This window comes from Aythya marila (assembly GCF_965140915.1).
Source record: "Aythya marila genome assembly, chromosome: 3".
Taxonomy (NCBI): Eukaryota; Metazoa; Chordata; class Aves; order Anseriformes; family Anatidae; genus Aythya; species Aythya marila.
The window spans coordinates 77348957-77375674 of record NC_139044.1 but is presented as its reverse complement, the minus strand read 5'-3'; the positions used below and the strand labels follow the sequence as shown (position 1 = coordinate 77375674).

The following is a 26718-nucleotide window of genomic DNA, read 5'->3' as shown; positions in this document are numbered from 1 at the left end:
GCTGGTAGGAAAACACAACGGAATGCTCTCACAGATCATTTCTCCTGTTGTGACCTGGGCAATTTCACTTCTGCACCATTTCACCAGTACAGACCTATGTGTGAGAAGGCAAGGCATTGGCAAATAATGCTTGGCAACAGAAATTACCACTTAATGTACTTCTTTTGACTAAGTTAAAATTGTCAGAAATGTTTCTAGGAAGGAAAAGCTCCAGGAAAACATAAAAGGCTTGTGAGCTACACTTCATGGTTTTAAAGAAAATCAATCCAAACTATCTGTTAAAAAAAATATCTATATAGATATATAGATATATAGATTCTGCTTTTATATTTTCGGCTTGTGTTTTTTTTTTGTTTGTTTGTTTTGTTTTTGTTTTGTTTTTTTTTCAATTAATGTATTTTCAGAATGAAGCAGAGCAGTTGTAGCTTTGTTCCTTAATGTCTTTTCAAAATCTTCTACATTTCCAAACTCTAAAATTATGGTTTTTCTATTTCTAATCTAGGAAAACAAATATGAAACTGCTATTGCAATTCTTTAACCAAAAAGCAAGCACATCACAGAATGAATAGATAGATAGATAGATAGATAGATAGATAGATAGATAGATAGATAGATAGATAGAAGACAGAGAAGCACTGGCTGAATATCTAGTCCTCTCTATGGGCACCTATTAGTTGAGGACAAGGAAACAGAGAACAAAAATTTGCTTTGGTAGAGCAAAACTTGGGCAGAAACAAACTGCTGAGAACTGTGCAAATAATAACTACAGTGATGTTATTCTTAGAGCCATAATGCTGTAATAGCATGAGCACATTAAGGTTCATGGGGAAGAAGAGGTTTCTCTTATTAGACAAGATAGCACAGAATGACACAATTACATATTGACCCAAACTGCTATTTTTGGAGACTATTGGAAAATGAAAGATTTAGATGGCACATTTATGTCCCTCAGTGGTGATGCAGATATTTCCACTCCTAATTCAGTTCTCAGCTCAGTGCAACAAACTTGTCAGTCACAGCCTACTCTCCATTTGCCCTCCCAACTCTGTGCACATTGCTTGTGTGGTGTCTAGATGCTCTACAGCCCACTCACTGCTCTTCTGCATTCTGAGGTCCTACATTTTTCTGAGTTTCAACTGCTTTGAGTTTCAACTCATACTCTACTCTGGTCTTAATGAAACTCAGACCCTGTCATGTCCTCCCACACAAGTCTACTGGTACATCTGATTTGTACACAATTTGCAGTTATCCTAAACTGATCTGGTTACTCAGCTGGTTCAGCTCCTTCCAGGTCTGTCTTTTGGCGATTTTTTTTCCCAAACAACTTTCCTTTGCACAGGCCCCAAAGTACTCTGCCCTCACTCCCTTCCTCTTCTCTCCCCATCTCTCAGCCATGACATCCACCTCCACAAATACAAATTTAATCATCTCTGCACTGGTAGTTCACATGAAGAACTCGTCTCTAGCGTCCTCCTGTTCAATAATTAAAATTACACCTGTTGCTCTGGCCAAAACTAAAAAATACCTAGCTTTTGTCTAAAGCCCAATGTACCAAGAAGAGCCACTAAAAATTGCCACTCTTACCTCCATTCGCCAACACTGAGCATAATGGTGCTGAGCTATTCATCATACTCAGGCCCTAGCGTCATACTTGATTTTGATCACACTCAAGTACCACACGTTTCTGCTCTGTTCACATCCTGCAATTTATGCCTTCATGGTACTGCTTGGATGATATATGTGGTTGGTAGAGTGTGCTCACCAATGCAGAAAATTTTTCTTTCCAAAAACACAAAGTCATGCCTTTTATATTTTTTTCAGAGAAGACATCAATGCTGCAAATGCATTATTTTTTCATTGCAGTCCTCATGTCTGCTTTCCTAGTCTGTGATTTAATGAAAGATTAAAGACTAGCTTATGAAAGTTCACCACGGCAACTGCTGATGTCATCGGGAACTGTATTCCCAATTGGGGCTTAAAGAAAGATGAAGACCGTATTGATAATTGCCAATATTTCTAACATTATTCATCTAGCTAATTAAGGCACAACCCTCTGCCTCCACCTATGCTTAAGACTGAATGAACAAAAAATGTAGCATTATTAACATTCTCAGATATTGCCATTATATAAATTTAGCCCAGAGAAATTAACTGTTCATGGAAGGTACAGATTATTTACTCCTTTCCTGTTCAGCAGCAGAAAAACAAAATTATTTATGCAGCTATTTCAAATGCCATGCCTTTGATTATCTTACTAGGGAAAAAAAAAAAAAAAAAGAATTCTTCCTCAGAATTCTTCCTCATTGTATCCCATATGCTGTAAAATGAAGCAAGATTTTTATCTACTTAATTGTAAGCACATTTAATCATGAAAGGAAAGGAGGCACGTTACTAGCTTGAACAGCTTTGCATGTAAGTCTAAGTAGTGATTCTCCTCCTTGCTGTTTGTCACCTTTTTTTTAGAATAGGTAAGTCACCAAAGCGCATGTGTGTTCCCCTTTTGGATCCTTCAGAAGCATGTTACAGGAGGTTGTTCCTTGCTCCACCTTGCTACAGCAACCCAAACACACTGTATTGAAATGCAGCCAACCCCATGTCATGCAGATACACACAGTTAAGGAGAATACCTGACAAAATTAAAAAAATAAAAATCTTGGGGATGGAGCATGGGGGTTTGTTTAGGACTTCCAGTAGATATCATGAGGAAACAAAAATGAAATCAGAGGAGGAAGCAGAGATCTGTACATGCAGAAAATATGTTACATGGCCTTTAAGAAACACTAGCAATAAGTATAAATGGTTAAGCTTTGTATATCTACCACAATCACAAGTGTTTGAATGACAGGAATGAAAATGGAGATCGAAGGACCACCTTTTTCTTCCTGTATGTAAGTGAAAACCCTGAGACTTGGGACTGTGCTGGAGCCCTGGACACATAGCCAAGAGGGTATGTAGTCCTGCTACAAAGTGTTACTGCTTTCTTCAGAGAGGGACATCAGAGCTCATTACAAAAATGCTGTAAAGGCTGTCAAAGAGCAGTTCTTAAAAGAAGGCATTTACAGTCACCATATGAAAGTAAAACAATTCATCAAGATTTAATGGGAGAGTATATCAATAGGATGAAGAAGAAAATATATAGTAAGGGTAACCTTGCAAGTAAGATGCTATTGAGTTTGATTTCCTTTTTGAAACTTGAAAAACACACATGGTCCTAGCTGTCCCCATGGATCATCAAATAGATTCATACTTAATTGGCTTTCCATGCAGGTCTCTTTAAGAGCATGAGTGCTACTTTCATTTGATACCACATTGATTTTCTCTGAAGTTTCCTACTATCATGGCTACCCTGATCAATTAGTGTTCTATAAATAGAGTGGTCAGATTCCTCTCATTGGTCTCATTAAATTGCACCCCTGCTGAATTTCTGTGAAGAACAGAATTGGATCATACTGATAGCAGTAGTATGAAGATGCCCTCAGGTTTTCTAGCGAAAATCAATTGCTGAATATTCCTAACAAAAAGCTTTGAAACACAAGACCCAACTTGCAGCAAACCTTACTTGCTTAAAAGGTTTATATCTTAAAACCACCAGGGATAAAGGATGGGAAAATAAATGGTTAAAGGGATCAGCCAGCTCCTCGCTGATTCTTAAGAACCAACTTACATGAGCAAGCTAATAACAAATACACTTGAAAACACAATCTTTAGCCACAGATTTTGTGGCATTAGTGTCAATCATAAGAGGACTGAATACTTATTTTATAGCCAGAACTCAAGCCTAAACTGTGAGGCACAACATAAAATGTAACCCAAGAAACTGCAAGCACTTTGACAAGAGCCAGAACTGTTCTGAGTGAGATGCTGATATAAGGCTTTACTAGTATTGAACTTTTTTTTTTTTTTTCATTGAATCTACACCCAAATATCCACCAATGGGATAATAAGTGTAGCCACCTCAGATTTCAGTCCATATCTATGTTTGGATATTCATTAAATTTAGACAAACATATGTGCTCAATCTTTTTATTACAGAAGACGCTGGAAAAGGTTACAAGCTCTTTCTCATTCCATGTAATAATAACTCAAAAGACTGTTTTAAAAATGTGCTCTGATCTTTGCAAAATATGCAGAAAATGGATGGAAAAATCTGTTTTGCTTTGGGTTTATTTCTTTTCTATTTGCTTTGTTGTTGTTGTTTTGTTACACTTTTATTACTGTTTTTAATGTATTATCCATTAGATACTCTAATCGTAGTTGGGAGTGTTCTAGAAAGTTGAATTTTTAGAAAAAGTTCATACTTAACTTTTTCCTTTAAAAATATTTATATTTTAATGTGTTATAAATCTAAACTTTCAGATCCTGAACTATTTTAAAGCACTGGATTAGCACCTATTTAAACTTAGTTATGCCAATCAAAACATATGAGAATTGAATTGTCCTATTTTTTTTTTTCATTATGAAACATGAAATGAGAGAAAACCATCACCAGCCAAACAATATAATTTCATGTTTTTGTGGCAGTACCCCTACAGGAATCTCCCATGTGTGCTTTTTCAACATTAGGGAGATATCATAACACTGCTTTTCCTGCATGACAATCGCTTATAGCCAACGAAAATTTTTGCTTAGAAGCAAAGTCAAATTGGATTCAATAAAATAATTGTCATAGGAGCTGAACACTTCTGAAGGACTATAAACAAACAACAACAAAAATAACAATAAATTACAACGTATTGTTTTGAAGAGCAACAAAGGTTCAGCTGTTATGCCATGGACTAAGTGCAACGGCAGTATATACAGAAGACAGTAACAGAAACCCAACTGTGCACAGCCCAATAAGATCACACAAGATTTAGGAACATCAGAGAAAACAAAAATGATCCAGCATATCCTTATAAGGCAAACCTCATAGAGGTGTATATAAAATGGATTGATAACACTGGCAATCTGGACACATAAAGAAGTAAATTTAAGTTCCCCAAATAAGAAGAATCTCATTGATTTTCATATCAAGAAAGAAAACACAAATCTCACATTCCCACCGGCAAATGAGACATAAAGAACCTCCACAGGTCCTGATTCTAGATCATCACTGTTGCAGATATTTCTTCAAATAATTCCTTTATTTGGGTTATTGTGAGACAAAAACAGATACTCACACACCAGCTCCATACTCTCTGGCCTCAACAGCACCAGATGAAATAATGAAGTGCTTATAAGGGGTGACATTTTGAAACAGAAAATTTAGGATTAATGCTGAGAGGAAATCTAAAGAGAAAGAAGTCACGGAAAGGTTTTCAAAGAATGAGCCAGACATACTTTTAAGACTTTAAATTAAACTGTGTAAAGTACTAGAAAATATAATACATGAGAGCTAATCTTACCTTAGCAGGAAGGTGAACTATGATCTTAAAACCCGTCTTCGGTCCCTGTCTTTATGATTTAGAACAAATTAGCTTTATTTCTGAGTGACCTTATGAGGAAGGAAATTATTTATATCCCTCAGGAACTTATGATATAGAAGCAAAGAGAAATATGTAGGTGTTGACTGAGGATGATCACTTCCAAAAATAACTATATATTTTGAAATTGAGGAATGGTTGTTACTGTATAGTTGTTGAACTGTGGACTACCAGAGACAACAGAAAGTCAATCATGGTGCCAAAATTTAATTCCCTACACCAAGTTCGTGCTACAAGCCCTACTTTTTTCATGCTGGTGCCACTCACCTCAGCATAATACTAATTTTTCAGCTTAATCAGGGCAATGCATTTATTGTCATTATTTAATACTGATAGATTCTGTTTCCCAAGGGGAAAAAAGTGGTTAGCATTTACCAAAAAAAAAAAAATATGCATGTACAAAAAGAAGCTCTTCTATTATCTTTTTCTCAGGCTGTAATAACTCTAACTGGATGCTCTTTTCTGTTAAAAGAACTGATGGAAAAATGGCAACTATTTCACTGGTCTGTAAACTAATCATGGCTGACTTGTTAAAGCAGAATTAAAAAATGGGTATGAGTAAATCTTTTCCCAGATCATATCATGTCATTCCACTACATCCCCCAGAAGTTCCTGTCATCTTCTGCTTGGCCCCATGAGCACTGAGTCATATATACCAAGCACACCAGCTCCAGTCTGAGTAACTGCAGCGACAGTTTCCTTAACCACTTGCTGCCTAAAGGACTCACTTCAAATGTCAAATGATCAGGACACACTCTCTAGTGCTGCTTTCTGGAATGACGTGAAGAGCAATGGGAACACTGGCTGTACGGAGATCTGAAGTCCACAAAATGCTCAGATCTCCTTGGGAATCTAAGATGACCTTAGCGTGCCATGCAATCACCCACAACAATAGATATTGGGGCATGCCATCAGGACACTGAGACAAAAGCCCACATCAGTGAAGACTGGTACAAAACTAGGCAATGTGTAAAGGAGTGGGATGAGGATCTGAGGAAGTGATAGGGCTAGGACAAAGGCTACTCAGAGGGCAGGAGGAACAGGCACAAAAGTCTCTGCCAGCTAGATCAAAGAGCCTGAATAAAGCCAAGATCCCTACAACAAATCATGCCTTGCTTACAACAAATATCTGCAAAACACTGGCAAAGTGCCCACTCTCTTTCTCATGTTGTTTCACAGGGATGATGGCAACCCTCTACAGTCAGTTACTCTGCTAACTCCAGTGGCAGTGTTTCTGTGGTAGATATTTAACTCCATTATGGATCCTTGCAGCTTTCAGTAAGATGCCACACAGCAGAGTTTCTGGGGGTGAAAGAGGAGCTCAGTTTATTGCTTGCTACTACTTGTTTCAAAGAGGCAGCAGCCCACACAGAGCCATATTCAAAGAGCATTTAATGAGGAGCTCTAAATATAGGCCATGCTAGAATTCAGGCTCCTGGTTTGAGCATTGGAGATCAAATCTTCACATCTTGAATCCTCCTGATGGCAAGTCAATGGCAGCTGGACTGGGAATATATAAAATATGTCTAAAAATCAAGCCACTGTCTCATGGCCTGTCACAGTGGGCACCACAAATTAGCAGATGCTTTTAACAGTAATATTTCACTGGAATAGTTCTTAGCTGAAATAAATAAACAAACAAATAAATAAATAGGTAAATAACTAAATAACTGATAGATAATTGTATCCCGCCATCTTAAAAAACATGTTTGTGAAAATAAATCACTATTTAGAAGGCATTCAATGTCTTTTTATTGATGATCATCATAAAAGAATCTGGCAAGGAAATGAATTATTCTTGCTTCAAAGAACAAGTTTTTAACAGCCTGGACCATGCTGAATAATGGCTATGTCAATACAGACATGTCTGTAAGCAATTGAACTCAAGCTCTGGCCATCAAGTCCTTTCTTACCTGGCAGGTTTAGCCCATCCAGGGGTGAGAAGCCAGAACTAACAGTCAGCTCCAGCCCACCCTTTTTCCACAGCAAATTGCCAGCAAGCCTTTTTCATGGCCTTTTAAAAGTAAAAGAGATCAAATATAGATAAGCTCTTTTAAAATAATGAACTCTTAGTATAAATATCCAGTTCTGCTGCTGCTGCAGAACATGAATTGAACTGATACGAATTGTGCTGTTTACAAGCACATTCCTTCAGTCTCTGAGCTGGTCCTGGGTTCAGGGGACTCTGACATTTACAGAGTTTAACTATCTTGAGCCTACTACTTTTTAATGTCCTCCCCAGTGCAGGACCCTAATCTCAAAAACTGACTGAAAACCGAAGCAGTAAAGTCAAGTTTTCTGAGTTATCTTGCTGTTTTTAAATTGGGATTAAAAGATATTTAAAAGTCGTGTGTGTGTCTGTGTGTTTTATAGAGCACTCGACCATGTAATTATGTGAAGTCAAAATACTGTTTTCAGAGGCATCCTTTGTTCTAGAAGTTCCTAGCCTACAAATTGTTGACAGTGCAACCTGTTGGTTGTAGAGATGTAGTCCAAAACTAGGTGGCTGTTCCATCTTACCCTGCTGCAGCAAATCTGATTGGGGTTATTATGCTTACAATTCACAAGAACAACTGTTTTAAAGATGTTTTGGATAGCAATAGTAGCTGGAAGCATGCTGTCTTTGTGTTCTTTCTATTTTGCTTTCACATTCAGAGTAATGAGTATGTTTTAGCTTATGAATCCTTCCTTTGTAACAAAAAATTAGTCACAATCAGCTGAAAGACCTGCCTTGTCCCCCAAACACTATCAGTCTGTCCCTGTAAACATCCTCAACTCAAAAGCAAGATTCTTCTGTCTTCTGCAACAATGCTGTTGATATATGTTCAGTTTCCAATACAAATGTGTATCATCTCCTTTTCTCCGTTGTTTCATTTAGATGAGAAGCATTAATACTCAGCCACCAATAACTATGCAATTTTGCAAAGCATTTGGAGGTACAGCCTGCCTGAGTGACAACATGAAAAATGAGTCTGTCATGTATGCAACTACCATTATGAGCTAAATAGAAATCAAGCATTTAAGAAGGATTTGGTGTTCCAGGTCTTAGAATCCTGAATATCAGTTAATCAGTCATCACTTAATGTGTCTCATGCATGCCCACAACTTTCTATTTTGCAAAACTCATTTACAGTTACCCCCCAAACTGCCTATTGGACCTAATACTAAAATGGAACTTTCAACATAATTTTCATAAATTTGAATTTTTGGTCTTTGTCACCTTTTTTTAAAAAAAAATTACTTCTGAAAACAGTGGTGTCCTAATACTTGAGAAAAAGCCCGGGTAGCTATAAAAGGACAATCACAAAGAAAAGAATCATACCTAGAACCTCTTCCCTCCTGCCCATGTCCCCAGCTACATATTAAGGCAAAAGAGATCATCAGAGAGACAGGAACAGTAAAATGAAAGAAAGGTTATAAGGGCGGGGAGAAGTATATATGATTTAATTATATCCCACCAAATGTCCATCTAACCCTACATCCTCTCCTTAAAAGATGAGTGTCTGAAGCACATACAAGACAGACAGCTTATGTGATATTTGCAGTTGGCATTCACCTCATCTCCAACTGTGTGCAGCCCAACGAATTCCAATCCTTTATGAGGTTTTTATGTAGTTAGTAATCCTCAGTTTATTTCTGTTTCACTAACTTATCCATCTTACCTGAACACAATATTTAGCACCCAGAATTTCCACAGCAAGGAGTACCACAAATTATTGGCTACTGTATAAAGAATCACTGTATCATATAAATCACCATGTCCCTGTCCGTGGCAGGGGGGTTGAAATTAGGTGATCTTTATGGCCCATCTGCAGCCTGTCAGCTCTTTCCAGCCACCCAAAACATGTTTTGTAACCCAGTCTGACCTCAGAGGGACCCTGCTTTAAGCAAGAGTTTGGTGTTGCTGATTTTCTGAGGTCTCCTCCAACCTGGATTATCCTGTGGTTTTATGGTTTTAAAGATACCTGTAGTTTCCCTCCACATTTTTTTTTCTTTCATCCTGAAGAATCCCAGACAATTAAGTTGCTCCTTATATACCAGACCATACATTTGATTATTTTCTTTCAGTTAATGCTTTCCAGTTCTAAATAGTCTTTCTGAGACAGAAAATCTAAAGCATCCACAAAGTTCAAGATGGAAGCAATTGCACAGATGTATGCAGTGGATTCAGCATGTTTTCTTCTCTCCATTCCTATCCTTATAATTGCTAACATTTGATCTGCTTTTTGACCAAAGTTATATATTGAGATGATATTTTCTTAGAGCTATTTACAAGACTGTAACTGCAAGATTTCATTCTCATGTATTAATAGCTCAGAGTTCATCACTACCTATTTAAAGATAGGGCTGACTCTGTTCTGAGTTCTCAAGAGTTTTTCTTTCTATGAGAAAAGTAGCTGAAGCACTCAGACTACAGCACCTTGCTGGAGAAAGAGACAAAATTTTATAAAATTTTTAGTTTTGAAAAGGACTTATTCAAGACACCAGAGCATTGTAACAAGATATAACATTTCCTGCTTTCAGGAGCTGAGCTGTTGAGTAAAATGAGCTCATTCACAAGCCCAAATTCAGCACTCAGAAAGCAATAAATGGGGAAAAGAGGTCAACAAAAGACCGTGATTCACAGACACCGGCCTATTGAATATTCTGGGAAGAGCCAAGACAAGGTACCAGAGTCAGAGTTTAGGTTTAGGTCTTACTCCTCAAGTAATGTTTGATACTCTCATCTCTCAGGTTTCACAGCCCTCAACTGTTAGGTACTCCCAGGTGACTAATCCAGACAGATCCTTCTCAGAAAATAGAATATCACATGTATTTGCTTATGTGCTTATTCTTCACTACAGAAAGTATAGGGGATCTACATTTTAATTCTCCTTCTCATAGACTAGGAGCAACATAAATCCTGTAACCACCAGCATCCAAAAGGAAGAGTATCACTTTCTTCCATTAGGACAAGGCCAATGAATCAGCTGAAACTGCAGCATCAAGAATCCCAGCTGAGTGCCCCAACCTCCACAGGAGTCAGTCACTGTTTCTTGGCCAGTAAACCTCCTTGACCTAAAAATCAGAAGTGGACTAAATTGCAATGGTTGAATGGTACAGTAAAATTGGGATGGATATGCTGGAAATTCACATCAGTTAATCATTGAATCACAGATGATCACTGGCCTTTACGATTAAAAATGTCATGGCCAAGAGGCCTTTTTCCTGAAAACAACTGCAGATACCTAGGAGGTTTTTCTAATGTATAAAAGTCCTTTAGGAGTATGCTTCTTTTCATACTTCCACTTAACACATATATGCAGATGAAGTGTAAAGCAGAACCTGTCTTCATTAGAAAACTGTATATATTTACTTACTATACTTTCAAAAGCAATTTCCTAAAAAATAAGCAGTTGTGAAGAGCCCAGAAACACCATAGCTTGTAAGCAGTTCGCTTTGCTACATGCCATATTCAATATGGCATGCTCATATTTGCTTCCATGCTCAACATGGAAGTTAAGCAAATATAATGCAAATTTAGTAGATTTCATGGAAGAGGCAAAGGGATTTGGTCAACAGCAAATTTAGCGGTCACTAATCCCACTTCCCCTGTCCCTTCCCACCCAAGTGAAACAAATGTTTAAATTCCCCAAATGGTAAAGTTCAGCATCTTGAGCCCTGTTAAACCTTATAAGCCAAAGTAAATTCCATTTTTCTGATTAAACCTAAAGTACTTACAAAAATCATAAACAAACTGTGTTCATGAGTTTTTCTTGTTCTTTGCCTTGAGTAAGCACTTTTAAATTTAATATCATTCAGAAAGATGATTCTGCTACATATTTTTGTCCAAAATGAAAGAAAAAATAATCTCTGTTGAGGGTAAGAAAATGGAATATTTCAAGAATTAAATATTGTAAAATGCAAATAAATGCATCCCTTGCCCAGAGTGTCTCTGCACTATCTTTTCACCATGCTCTCCTCTTATTTCCTTCCTGATCATAATTATTTTTGAAGGGAGGTTCTCTGTCCAAGATGCTCAGCACAGTTGTCTTCAGCCCTTTTCATTAATTCTAATATAACGCTACATAAAAAATGTTTATTTAAGTAATATATAAATAAATAAATAAAGACAAGTCCCTAGGTAGTATAACAACTAGCAAAACATGACTACCAAATCGGTTAATTTTGCTTGTATAGGAATGTTAGCCCTCAATCCCTCAGTCCTTCTCCACCCAAAATGAAAGAGTGTATTAAAAGAGCCCATCTAATTGATTTCTGCAAAATCATAGAATCATAGAATATCCTGAGTTGGAAGGCACCCATAAGGATCATCGAGTCCAACTCCTGCCTCCACACAGGTCTACCCAAAAATTCAGACCATATGACTGAGAGCACAGTTCAAACACTTACTAAACTCTGTCAGGCCCAGTGCCTTGACTACGTCCCTGGGGAGCCTGTCCCAGTGCTTGACCACCCTCTCAGTGGAGAATCTTTTCCTAATATCCAATCTGAACCTCCCCCATCACAAAAAATTGTGATAAAAGGCCTTGTCAAAGTTGCTGCTTACAGAAAACACGTCACACATTAGGTCAGACTACTCAAGTGTTGGGTAAGTTTTACCTCATATTTGCCACTTCAATGCTTTCTCATTCCCTCTTCTGCAGCATTTTGTGCCCGATTTTACATCCCTAGACTGAACAGGACTGGAGAGAGTGGGCAAAAAAATGATGCCCTGGGTGATAGCCACTGTCAGACTGGAGATATTGGGGATTACAGACTTCACCTCAACTCACCAATAAACTATATGGGGGCTGGAGAACAGAGTTCCAAAGTCCAACTGAAGTTTGGTAGATCATATATCATACTTTCAGATGTAGGTCATATATCATACTTTCAGATTCACTGCAGCTCTCGTCAAAAAAAACTCTGATTCATGTCCAAGTAGAGACATCACCATTTAAAAACAAAGACTACTAAAGTATTTATTCATGATCTAAATGAGAAAACAATGGTTAACTTTTAAAAGCAGCACAAAGAAAACAACGTTAAAAAACTATAAAAGAAAACAGCACTATTAAAGTACAGATCTCTCTGCTGTCTTATGATGTAGATCTCAAGACCATGGAATCACACCGTTGTATATGGAAGAACAACAAAATGAAAGTTCAAATCTTCATCTCATGACTGTCACCACCTTTCTCTGTGCAACAGCAGGCTGGATGCTGTTTAAGCCATTTCAAGATGTAGATTAAAATTCCATATTCCTGCTCCATGTTTCTTCAAAAATAGCAATATCAAAGTGAAGAAAGTTCAAAGTTTAGGTTGCTATTTTGCTTTATAAGTAATAAAAATGTATAAATGGTAAAAATATCACTGAAAAGAAATATATGTCCTTGTAAAACCAGAGCACACTGCCATGTGTGGCAGTGAATTACAGGTATTTTTAACACGGCACCTCAAGCTTGTACAGTAAACAACTACCTCACACATTGCAGGTTTTCATTTTAATAAGCATTAAAGATCATGGGTCAAGAGCTATGTGGTATCCTTTCCACATATGTGCCTGTGCTGTGTAAAGTACATTTACAATGAGTAGAAATAAATTTAAATCACTGCATGCTCAAACCTAGAAGCTGCTGTCCAAATTAATCCTGATCAAAAAAGTCAAGCACATGCTGACCTTACAGTGAGTAAATAGTCCCAGCTACCTGTCTCTTCACAGTGTGCCACACTTTTCAGGGCAAGTGATATAGTGTGAGCCCATCTCCAGCGGAATCTATGAAACAAATGACCTGGGGAGGCAGCAGAACCACACACTCCATTAGTCCTGTCCAAAACGACAAGATAAACTGATTACTTGCAACTTGCTCCAGAAGCTATGGTCTGAATTTACAGGAAGTCAGCCACATTGGGATAAAGACAGAGAAGTTACCTCTTAGTTATTGCAAAGAAGGCACTTATACACTAAGAGTTACTGCAGTTACCGTATTGAATTCACAACTTAGCTTCATCCAAAAAGAGAAGGTGGGGGGGAGGGTATTAGGAAGAGAAGGAAAAGAAAAACGTTACCTGAAGGCCTTCTATGGCTAATCTAAGCATGCTTGGTGTGAGCTTGGAGGCCTGCTTGAAGGTGAAGTTGCTCCAGTCTATAATCAAAACAAACCCATTCACTTGCAGCTCGGGGTCTTCTATCATGGCTTCTAAAGAAAGAAGTATGGCGCGCAAAATATCCACCAGTGTGTACCTGTCAATGTGAAGGGGAGAATTAGTTAGGCCATGTATGCCAAGATAGGGTAAGAGCACAGACAGGGAGAAGTTCTGAGTGTTCCTCTGCTTATCCAAACAGAAAGGGATGCACACGTAACCTCAGAAGCTAGGGGTATGTAAAGCCAGGAAGGTCTCGAAAGCTCAGTTAGTTGACTTCATCCTCTGAAGCAGGATTATAGACATCTAAACCATCAGCTATCCAAAAGAAAAATACAAGAATATAAAATACCAATTTGTCTGTACAAATTTAAAACAAGTAAACAACAGAAAGTTTGTTTTCCCCAGGAAATAATAGGGGAAGCTTTGTTTTCCATGATTCTTCTCTTCATTTAAGAAAGTTTTAGTTTGATTTTGAATTTGATTTGTTTGACTAGGATAAGATTTTTAATATTCTCCTCTATATTTTTCACTTTTCTGAGATATAACTTTTTTCTAATATTTTACTCTTCTGAGATCTAAAGTTTGCAGGTAGTTTGGTATGCTCCCTCTTTTTTGTTCAGATTTTTTTCAGCAGGGAGAGTGAACTGCACAAGCAAAATTCTTCTCTGTAATTTCCCTACGGAAATCCTCAAGACTCTGAAATTCTCTATTTCCCTTTGGCAGGGGAAAAAAAAAAAAAAAAAAAAAAAAGGCCATTACTGAAAATGGAAGTTCTTCCTTGAGGGATCAAAGGTTTGATTGTTTCTGCAGCAGGTACAGTAAAGCAAGTTTGGTGCACCCTGCCTGCCCTGGGCAAAACTCCCCAGCGGGGAATGGGCAAAGCCTCAGGAATAGCAGAGGTGATGCTACCCCTCTCTCCAAGCAGCACAGCTCCCCAGCCCAACCATGACATCCAGTCACGGGGGGAAAATGACAGAGTTGCTCTTGAGGCCCCTCAATGACCAAACAAATAAACACCCTCAGCACCACTACCAAAAAAAAAAAAAAAAAAAAAAAAAAAAAAATCATTCATTGGCTCTTTCCTGACCAAGCTGTATGTGAAATGGCATGTGTTAGGAGCATTTTGAAGCAGGAATACTACAAAACATTTCACTGGCACTAAAATGGGCTTTTTGATTATCTGCAGGCCAGTTTACCTATCTGCAACAACACAGGCATGCAAAGGCAGTAGAGGCACTTAATCAAAGTGCGTACTAAAAATCCCTGTATGATCTACATTTTGTACAACTGCCAGGACCTGGATTAAAGTGTGCTTATCCTGAGGGAGTGAGGTGTAGAGCATTGTGTTCAGAGGCAGGGGCTGGGACAGAGAGTGGCCAACTGCCTCCAAACCCTCTGGTTAGCACCAGAAGGTGGTACAGTTCTCATAAATAGTATTTTTTTTAATAAAATTAGTTGCAAATACACCCTGTAAGAGACCTTCCCAGGGGAAAGGTGCCACAGAGGAGGAAATTATATCAATTGATGATTCATTGGGAGAGCTATTTACAAATGTCCTCAGTATGAGGAAGATCTACTAGAACTCATATTTACAGGAAAAGCATTAAAAATACTCAAATCATAAAATTAGCTTAACCCCACTTGCCATTTATACCACCCCATTCAAAATACTCATTCTCCAGGAGAGAAGCTCCACAAAGCAGATGGCTTCTGCAAACACCCAACCTCCAGTCCAAGAAGATTCCCATGTTCCCAATATAGATCTCTGACATCCTCCCTAGGAACTTTATGAAGACATCACATGCTTTGGATTAATAGTTCTCTGGTAGCATAAGGCTGCTAGAAATCCCATGCATTAGACATAAGGATGCTTTGATCAGTCCTCTAAGACAGTCCCTAAAATATTTTATGTATACCTAAGTGATACATGTATAGATGTATATATGCAAACACATATATACATAACAATATTCTTAATTTGTTCAAGACAATGGAAAAACTGTCAGGTATCAATGAGGCCAGGACTTCAGACACCACAGAGAGTAACCAATAGTCACAGGGCTGGGTCTCCACAAATCTGTGCCATATTCAGCATAACTCCTATTTCATGTTTGCTTAGTGTAAGAAATACAGTCCACAGTGCAATGACAATACTGTATATTTTCCCACAGGAAAAGACAAAAGGTTGTCCTCTCAGTGAAAACAAGTCCTGAAGAACACAGATCTAGCTAAAAGCAAACAAGAACATTTTCTACCAAAGGAAGGTATTTGAAGTACTCTTTTAAGTCTAAAAAGCCACATTAAGAGAATGCAGGGACATGTCACTAAGAAAGAAGCTTCTCCCCTCAAATACCCTTTGTAGCAATTAGTTGTAAATAGGAGCTATCTTTCATTCTGTAATGGACATCTTCTCTTGATTTTGACACTTTGCTTAAGTACAGAAGGGAAAAACAGAGAAGACAAATCCATTAGTGGATTTTTGAAGCTTCTTTTCCTCTGGACACATGCTGAGGCAAGCCAGAAATGTAAACTTGGTGAAATGGATGAAACTTAGGTGCTACAAATGGCAATCTGAATACTGCAGGTATCACCTGAACAGTACAAGCAAATGAAATGTGATTAAAGAAACTATATTAATGCTTTCCAATAGCACATAGTTATTTATGTACAGACTCGTCTTAAATCCACTCCACCTGCATGTTGTGAAACTTTTCACCTCCCTGCTACTGCTGTTCATATCAGCACCAGGATGCACAGGCTGTACTAAAACGTGTTCAGTTCTTGACTGGACTTTAGGGAAATGAAAATCCTCTGTATACAAAAGGTGGGAAAAATTACTTGGTGCAGATATACAAAAAACACACATCAAGCAAACCTATGGGTACACCATTACCCACAGGTAACCACAAGATAACCCAAATTCCACTGAAATTGTTTACACAGTCTCACACCAACTATCTGCTATGGGCTGTCTCCAGACAAGCACTGGAAATTTAACCAGTAGGCAGGTGTGGGTGACTGCAGTATTATGCTGGACAAATTATCATTCTGAGCATGGAGACCTGTTTTGCACAATAGCCATGCTATGTTATTCCTGCATTAGTTATTCTAAACGCGCAATTGTCTCTCCATAATTAACTCTATCCCAGACAAAGCCACAACAGGAATATTTGCCAAAATAATTCTTTTATCAGCTTTCACAGATGTGTGATGAAATGTATCTCGCACCTTCATAGCTAAAAGTTAAACTCCATCTGCTGAAAGCTGATCTTCCAGTCCTTCCTGAAGTGTAAGTCCCTGGAAAGCTGAAACACCAATTCCAGAGACCTGCATTACTCTGCATTTCATACGTTCTACTTCTGCTGAAATAGAGCACCCAGAGCACTATGTAAAAATTGACACACAAATTACAGTTTTAAGGTGACGCAAAAATTACTGGTTTAAGGTGTGCTTATACTTTAATGTTTTGCAGACTAGTTTGCAGACTTTTGCAAAAAATGATTTAAGAAGGTATATTTTTTTCTTAGAAAAAGCTTTTCTTTACATAAGAGAGCCAACCTTGTCTGTGGGACTCCACTGCTGAAGACAGAAATTATTTTCTCTACACATACAGAAATATGACTAATGAAAAGGATGTGCTGCTAGTGACTATGAAATAAATTTGGTACAAGGTGGCTTTGACTGCTTTTCTATAAAATATAGAGAACAGGGGCAAGAAAAGAAGAAAGAAAAAAAAAAATGAACATATTAACATATAATACAAAGAGAATGTGGTGTTCAGTGTGAATGAAAGACACTACCATTTTATTCTTACTGATCGGTGTTAAGTTACAGTGTTTATTTTTAAAATGAGCCTCTCATTTTGCTCTGGCCCATTTCAAAGTGACTGCAGCAGCACAGCGGAGTAAGCAGGGTGCGCTGGGCAGACCTGCTGCAGGGTGTGTCCTGTGGCCATTTGGGCTGTGCACAAACAAGTCCTGGTTTATTTATGCCTAACTGCAGTCACATTCACTTGTTTGAAGAGACACTTACAGGATTTACTTTATCCAGCAAGGTAGCACTACTTCATAGGATAATCTAGAATTCATGGTTAATTTAAATATATTTTATGCCCTCTATTTATAGAACTGTGCTTAATTCAATGTAAAGTTTAGACAACTGTTTTAGCCCAGCTGTTAATGTGAATAACACAAGCTAGAAATATGTCAACACATACATAATGCACTCATAATGTTCCTTTTCTGTGTGAGTCCTAGCCTGAGTTCAAATGAGGTGGGGACTGGTGTCTCCTCTTGAAATTTTTCATTCCAGTTGGCTTTGAGGCAATGAGTCTGCAAAGGCCTGATAAGTTAATACTTATGTTGACAGAGATTCTTACAAATACAAGAGGATTACCATTTCTACCTCAATGGCAACAGAGCCTACTAGAGTAATGCCTCACTGAGGCTTTGATTTATCAAAAACAGAACATCTCAAACTACAGAACATTTCACTGTCTTGTAATTTATCAGTGGCAACAATTTACAGAAAACTTCTTTGATTATTTTTTTTTATGGGACACAAACAGCATCAAAGTTATCATAGGAAAAACTGCCTGGCAAACACTGCTATCAGTTTATCAGTTCTTGGTAGTACCTCACTATGATCTTTCATCTTCGATTCTTGGTTATGTGGCCTATGCATCCTCTCCACTCCCAGAGGCCACCATGATTTCCACTAGGCTAAGAGGAGGGGAAGACAGGGAGAACACAGGAGGCAGAAGTCTCATGTCAAATCCAGCTGTGTCAGCTGTTTTCAATAAGTAATGTTCTTGGTGATAGGTGACATCCACCATATCTTCTGTTTAGGCAGCTTTTGGTCCCACCCAATTTACATTTAAACTGAATAACAGATTATCTAATTTGGCAAGGTTGCCCTCTTGCTTCTGTTGCCCCATCCTCACCCTATCCCTAGTATCATGAAATTTTAAGTAAATCATAAAATTAAACCTGAGTGGAATGATTCTGTTTCTCAGGATGTAAACCATTAACTAGAAGAAAGGGTAGTTTTTCTTCACTTGAATTTAAGTCATATATCTCTTGAAGGTCCCAAACATGTAAGAAATTCACAAACCTGTATTCTAAGATAACCACTGTCAGGGCAAGTAAAGCATTTCTGTCAAGGAAGCCCTTGTGCCACTGAGATTTAAAGGAGAAAACTAGCCATCATCCCATTTCTAACATACTGTTCTGGCTTAATATTTTTTATAATTTTATTGAAAGAGCCCTCAAGATATACACAGGAGTACCTAGAAATGATGCCTAGAAATGATCGCATTGATTCATCAGTCTGGGTATAGATTTGAGTGCTGAGAAGATGGGGGATCAAAAGTGGCAGCAGGCCCTTATTCAGAATAGAAAAGCATCACCAGTGTTATGCAAATGTACAGGGGAAAGGGAAAGAAAAAAAAGTGTCAAAGATTTTATAAGATTTCATCAATCTCTTTGATTCATACTTAATACCATTCATTACCCCTTATGGTAGCCCAGTGTCTGAGAGCCACAACCATGGAGAAAGAATCAGCTGACCTAAGTTTTACACACACACTGATCATAAAGATCCCTAGCCAAAACACAATCCAAATACACATGTGAATAGGTGGATATGGATACATGAGGAAAAGCTAGGAAACATAAGATATTCAGCAGGAGAAGCTGCAGAAAGAAATTAATTTGCACTAGTTAATAAATAATAATTGAAATATATTACTTCCATACAAAAATTTATTCTATTAACCAGGTATTTTTTATTGTTAATATGTTATTACTGTTGGTATTGCTATTTATTTTGTCACACTGCCTCCATCAGAGCTTGAAAAATACCCTGCCAACTCAGCCAGTTAATAGCGAGCTGAGGAACAGAGCAGCCACATAATAGATACAGAATCGAAATTTTCATATAACCGAAGGAAAAATTTCTAGCATTTCTGCAAATAAAAGTGTATCTTTGAAAGCAAAGCAGTGGACTCAGCCTTTGCTTTAAACTATCTGAGGCAACAGCAGCTCTAATGATAATAAGTGCAGTGGATTTCTGTATGCTCTGAGGATGTTGTGAGCTACTGGGTCACTATGACACAGACAAAAACGATGGATTTTTCTTCTGCAGTTTTCTATTGCACTTTCTAGGAAAGCTCCGAGATAATTAATTCAGGGAAAGATTTCAAATAAACAGTATCAAAACGGACCAATTTCCATGGGGGAACTTGTGTACAGATGCTGTGAAGCATACAGAAGAGCATGCAAGGAAACAGATCCTTTGCTGCAAAAGCTGAAGTTAATTGTACCATTAACTGAAAAAAAAACCTTCACCAGCTGGACATATTAAAAAAGAGGAGTCTTCAACTGCAAGTACACACCTACAAGCCAAATGTAGTTATGAATCAACAGTCTGGAAGATCATACGGAAGGCTGATTCCCCCTGGAGTGCTATCCTGGCAGGAATGCTATCCATCTTGACTTCCCTAACAGTAGAGGAAGGATGGAGAGTTCAGCAGGGTCCTGTTGAAAAGCTGCTGGGCTACTCCATGCCTTATCCTTCACCTTGCTTCCTTTTTTCTTTTATTTTCTTTCTTTTTTTTTTTTTTGTTTGTTTGTTTGTTTGCTTTAAATACATGTCTGATTTGGTTGTTCAGATGGTAGGACATCTGGTACAGTTTTCAGGCCCTTCTTTAATTTAGTGATTTAACATTGAGTACACAGGCTTGTTTTACCACAGGAATTCTTGCCTCCCACGCTTTTCTTTCTAATTGGAACTATGTAAATCATAGGCTGCTGGTGCTATATAAATCATCTATAGTATGTCTGCAATTCATTTAAATAACAAATTGGAACTTTTTATTTCTAATGGTTACATGCTGGCCATAATAACTTGTACACACATGATAAATTTGGAGGCTTGCTGTGTTCTATTTACTTAGTTTATGAAGCATGCGATGAGGTCCTAACAAAACAAACTTTGAAAAGTAATCCTCCCAGTGATGCTGTCAGGGGAGCGCTGTTTACATGCTGCAGTACCTCAAGTCAGCTAAGGCATAAGCTTGAGGCATACTGTGCAGCAACTCCACTATGTTCCCTACACAATACCCTCCCAGGTCCAGTTGTGAACATCACATAGTGGAAGACACACAATTAATTAGAAAAGAAAGTGGCCTAGCTCTATTCCCAGATCTGCCACTGACTTGTTGTGTGCCTTGGAGCTAGCCACTCCCCATGTCTGGGCTTCAGTGCTCTCCCCTTTGTCTGCAGGGTCTGTGTGAAAGCAAATCCCTCGCCCTGGCGGAGGGGCGTGCACTGCTGAAGAGCAGTGGGGACCCTGTTGCAAACACGGCCCTTAGGTACTCTGGTGGACCTCAGTCACTTTGCTATTATAAGATAGAGCAAAAGGACTGTAGAAAGGAATGACAGTTTCTTAGGAAATAGGACTTCCTGAAAAAAACACAATACATTTCCTGTTGTGTCAACTGGTAAGTTTAAATATCAGCACATCCAAGAAGAAAATAAAGCTATTCGTTTCACATGGCAATTATTTTCTGTAATGCAACTTTCTGTCTGAACTCAAGTTCTTGGTGTTCTTTTGACTAGAAAGTATTGGTCTAAATGTATCATATAAACATTTGAGAATTGTTTTCGTTATCGAGAAATAAGGGAATACAGTAGGCCATGCTACCTGTAACAAGGGAACACCTTCATGGTAGATGCATGATTTAATAAACAGCCTAAACATTCACTTCTTTTCTAATTCTTCCTTTGGGGATTTTAAGAATTTTTGGAGTTTGTTTGTTTGTTTTAAATAAAAATTTGACCTGGTCTTTATGGGAAAAACAATACTACAGTGAAGCCACTCAATCCTTAGCTGTACCACCTCTGTTTGTCATTGTTTCTTCATCTCCCTCTGCCAGAAGACCAAAGCAGGAGAAGGACACTGGCCCCAGCTCTGCCTATGTGCATGCACGCTTGTTAGTTGTCAGCGTGGTTGTGAGCACTGCTTTGATTTGTGCCAAACAACATCCTCCTGGTCCCTGAGAACAATTCATGGACTGGCAAGGGCCAGGGAACTTTCCCAGTCAGCAGTGTGCATGTGGCCACCCTGTCTGGAGAGGAGGAGAGGCATGATGGTCCCCCAGGCAGAGATCCATCCCTAGCTGGAGCACCCACTGGTGCCAAGAGTGGAGTGATCACTCCCTGCAATGGCCACCAACACAGCGTGCGAGAAGACACCTACCACAAACACTTTGAGGGCAGGCTCAAGCATGACAATCCCCCAGACTGCGGTCTTTCTATCCACATTGCTAGATGTTTGTGTTCTCCCCAACTCAAATTAGGTGAGCTTGGGATACCTACACAGTTCATTATATCAGCCCTGCCAGTGCCCTGCTTGTGTTGATTGCACAAGACAATGTGGATGAAGGCAACTAGCAAAATTTTAAGTTCTCTAAGTGCTGCAGATCTTAAATCTGCTCCCAGCTGAGAACCTAGAGAAGCCTAGAGTTGCAGTGCTCAAAGGTGCAGGTTTTAGAGAGTCCGCGCTTTATGGACTCATTCATTTACACGTAAGTCGAGCTATTTGGTGACTGCAATTTTAGACTGCAGGAGAAAATGCGCACGGCACCTGATAGTCACATATTATCAAGCTAATTGCTTAAAGAAAGGGCCTTGGTGATAGACAGCTTTTGGGTCAGCCTGCTAAGTCAAGAAGTCAAAGAAGTGGTTGCTGTAACTCCCATCCTGGCATTTCCAGGTGGCTCAGAAGGAGCTTTCTTTAGCTGAGGGAAAGGATTCAGAGCCTCCGTTTCCTGCACAAGCAAACTTCTCAGCTCGAGAACCATGATAGATACTCCTGATTTGCAAACAGCAACTACCCCCACTTCATCCTACTGTACCTGGGCAGCTCTGTGTTTGCTGAAGCAGAAAGACCAGCACAGGGAATGCAGCCAGCCTTTGTCAGAAGACTAAGCACATCATCTACCATGCCAGCTCACTTGGGCTGAGGGCAGGCAGGCAGGTATAAACCTCAAATCACCCTGCTGAGAAGAGCACCTGAGCACTTCCCACATCCCTCCCGAAATGCAGCATGAGAAGGATGAATTGGCCCTAAGCCACAAGATACATTTCTTCTGTCTTATCTCTCTGTTCCTCCCAGGCTGGTACCCAGCCCCCGCGGGCAGAGCCGGGTGTGTCCCCACTGCCCACCCACCTCCCTCTGCTCTGGCGCAGCCTTTCCCATGCATCCCCCGGGGGAAGAAGGGGTTAAGGCAGGCGGGTGGCTCCGCGTTTACCTGCTCTGGTCCCAGTTGGCAGCAAAAAGGACGAGGATCTTCCTGCCGTAGTGATCCAGGTTGGCCAGCCCGCCGGGGAAGCCGTCCTTCAGCGCCTGCTTGATGCCCGGGTCTGTGGCCTTGAAGCTCTTGAACATGTCCAGGTTCTGCTGGCGATATTCAAAGTACTGGGCCAGGAGGCGAAACGCCTCGAAGTGCTGAAACTTCCTGGCCCGAAGGAACCGCAGGATGAAGGCATCGTCGGTGCGGAGGAAGCCGATGTCCGGCCGGGTGATGACCATGTCCCGCACCTCCTGGATGTCCTGGTGCAAGGTGTCGGGGTTCTCGTTCAGCTCCAGCCGGGCTTTCTCCAGGGTCTCGGGGGAGAGACCTGCCTGCAAATGAGTCATGGCGCTGCCCTCCTCCTCCTCCTCCTCCCCGCCTCTGCTGACTGCGCTCCGCAGCCTCCCGGCCTCCGGCCCCGAGGCGAGCCTCCGGCCCCGGCGCAGCCTCCGCTCCCCGCTCCGCCGGGCCTCGCTCCGGCCGCCCAGACGCCGCGGCGGCTGCCGGCAGCCGGGTCCCGGGGGGCTGGCTCCCCCCGCCGGCACCGCGACGCCCCCGGGCTGCTGGCGGAGCCGCGTTATCTCGCCGGCATAGCGCCCTCCCCGCGGCGAGGGCCGGCGGCCCGCAGCATCCCCGGGGCTAGTCCGCAGAGGCGCCGACACCCGCCGGGGACGGGGCTGCGGGCTGCCGCCTGCCTCCCGCCCCCGCCGGGGACGAGGACGGGGATGGAGACGGGGACGGTGCCGCTAGGCAGGGCGAGGAGCACCCCGGGGTGCTCCCCCGGCCCGGGGCTGGCAGGGGGGCTGCCCTTCCCGCAGCGGCACCATTTAGGGGAGATCGGCAGGCAGCGCTTCCGAAGGACTGCAGGGGGAAAAAAAAAAAAAAAAAAAAAAGAAAAGAAAAAAAAAAAGGTGGGGGAGGAGGAAGCCCCCAAAAAAATAAACGGAGGAGGAGGATGCGAGCCGGTCCGCAGGTACTTCGCTGGTACCGGTGCCGTGGAGCCTCCCACTCGCCGCCAAGACGAGCGGAGCCTCGGCCTTGAGGATGCTCGTCCCCCTCCTGCGCCCTCCTCCGCTCCACGCCCCGGCTCCCAGATGGCACCAGCCGGCGCGGGGCGGCACGGCCCCGCCTTGCACACACACACACACGCGCGCGCACACACGCACGGACGGACGGGCAGACAGACACAAGGCGCGACCACCGCGGGGGCTCAGCCCCTGGCCGCGGAGGGGGCCGGGGGGAAAGGAGGGCCGGGGGCTGCGCGAAGCTTGCGCGGGGGCTGCGCGCAACAAGATGGTGGCGGCGCGGCGCGCAGGGGCGCGGAGCCCCCGGGGAGACAGAGGGTCCCAGTGAAGCTTGGAGCCCCTGAGAAATGCCCTTCGTCGAGAGAGGCCTCGCCTCCCAGCCCACTCTTCGCGAGGATGCGAGCCTGGGTTTAAAATGGAGCAGCCCCTCTATTTTTTGCCTAGTGTCGGAGGCTGCGTGACTTAAATTTGCGTGGTGTTGCAACGGGCAAAAATATCCTGATTTTTGAGCATCAGTGAGGAAAGATGCCTTTTTCAAGCAGGAAAGTTTGCTCGTGCGGTCTGATTTCGAGGAAAGTTCCTGCTGAAGAGCATCTGACCTTTGTCCAAGGGACTGGACCTTCCCGATGCAAACGTGCCTGAAAATCTGTCTTACACCAAAGACAGAGAAAGCACAGGAAGCCTACAACCTGTACCTCCTCCTTCTTCCTGTAGGAAGCACAGCTCTTTGATACTGCATTGGGCTTCTTTCCCGAGATTACATAGCTAAAGCACATAGGCTGAATTATTGAAAAGGCATTGAGGTCACTGATCCTTACAGAGAGTGTATGTGGGAATTACACCAGTGGGAAGCATAGTTGGTGTTCTAAGACAAATAAAGATATCCATAAAAGCATTTAAATGATACCCTGTATTTTCTGCAGACCTTCATCAGATGACAAAGATGACCTCGGCAGCTGGTGGGAGCCCTCAGCCATGAGTACGTGCTGGGTGTGTGGCCATGCAGTGAGCAGTAGTCATCAGGTGGCAAAATCATTATTTTTTCATGGAGTTAACAGACCTTTTGTTTCTGCAGGGTTTTGTATTGTTCTTCACCAGATCTCTTTCTTTGTATCAAGTCAAGTTTTCACTGTTTCTTCATAGCAGCCTGGTCTCAAAATATCTGCAGCATGGACAGATGGGAGGGCAGACAGAAACACCACCTCTTACTCAGCTGGGTACCAAATTTCCAGTGGCACGGCCTAAAGCTGAAAGTGTTGGCAGGACCAGTTTATGAGTGCCCAGTGATCATGGCCCAGATTTATTCTATGTAAATTGCACCATGTTATTCAAGATGCCTTACTAGAGAGGAATATGCACAGTCTAACTGAAGGATGAATCATTCTAAAAATTCTTATATTTCTATGCTAAATGCCCTTAAAGTAGCTTCCTTACACAGATGTGATTCATCTGGGTTGATAACTTTTTCTTAGAGCAGTTATTGCTCCAGAAATGTTTCGTGCCGTTTTTTCTTTTTCTTTTCTTTTATTTTTTGTGACATTTTTTATCATTATTAAATCTTCCTTTTCTTTTGCTCTTGCTATCTAGCTATATTTATATATTTATTTATTTTATATTATATTATATACATAATATAAAATAATATAAAATAAATATATAATATATAATTATGTTATTATTGTATTATATATTTTATTTATTTATTTATTTATTTATTTATTTATTTATTTATTCTTCAGGAGAGACCCTTTGAGAATAGTTGTTTCCCTCACCCATAGGGACACCAACCAGACTTCTCCTGTCATCATTTCCCATTTCTGATGCTACTGCTCTGCCATTTCCACTGCAACCAAGCTAACAGAACAGCTGGTCATGTGACAAGTGCATCAGATACACTCAGTGCAAGGTGAGCTGCAGGCTTTTACAGATTTCCCCCCAAAAAGTTCATGATATATCCTATGACCTGCAGTAACACATTCTTAATTTGCTTAATTTTTCTTTTACAAATAGACACATGCATATAGTAGCTTTCTCATGTGTTCCAGTGCACAGATGCACTGAACAAGGCAAAAACTGAGCTGGCCAAAATTAAAATATTAACAATTTTGAAACTACATAAAAGGCTAATTCTAAAGATTTTTGTTTTAATTTGATTAAGAAACTACATCGAATTTTACCTGAAAATTCATTTGCAGTATAATTCTGTTTTTTCATTTTCCCTCTTCTTGACCAAATTTAATTTGTTTATTCTTCTCCTCACCCTTCCTTAAATAAAAAAGCACAAAAATACCATAGGGAAGAGTGTGAAGAAAGAGGATTAAAAAAAAAAAAAAAAAAAAAGAAGCCAAATACAGTAATTAATTTCATTTAAATATATATACATATGTATAAGCTTCCTTTCGAAAGCAAGGTTCAGTCTCAATGAAAACTGATTTAATAATTTAAAAAAATCTAGCCAATACTTTGCCACATCAAAATTAAATTCACCAAATATTAACAGCATTAAAAAAAAAAAAAAAAACATTTTGCCATTAATTGTTGAATCTTAGACCAGAATGTCCTCATCATGAAGAAAAGGGTTTACACAGTTCTTCCCTGACCTGAGTAGACTTAGAAGGCTCTCATTAAGAAAAGTAGAGGCAGCAAGGCAGCCTGAAGATAGAACAAGTCAAAGAACAATATGGTTGTGTTCTACCTGAGCCACACATGAGGCATATTAAGCTAATAACATTTAAAAATATTTTGA

At 40.3% G+C, this 26718-nt stretch overlaps 1 protein-coding gene across 1 annotated transcript in view; it reads right to left on the bottom strand.

Moving 5' to 3' along the window:
- The window catches only part of CLVS2 (clavesin 2), a gene marked incomplete at both ends in the record, with an annotated part of 49498 nt that extends 26204 nt beyond the window's left edge, over positions 1-23294 (bottom strand). Inside the window, 2 exons of the mRNA XM_082757777.1 lie at positions 13515-13689; positions 22906-23294. Of these exons, the coding sequence (XP_082613903.1) occupies positions 13515-13689; positions 22906-23294 (564 nt within the window). The remainder of the gene's footprint in view (positions 1-13514; positions 13690-22905) is intronic.
- Positions 23295-26718: the final 3424 nt, after the last annotated feature.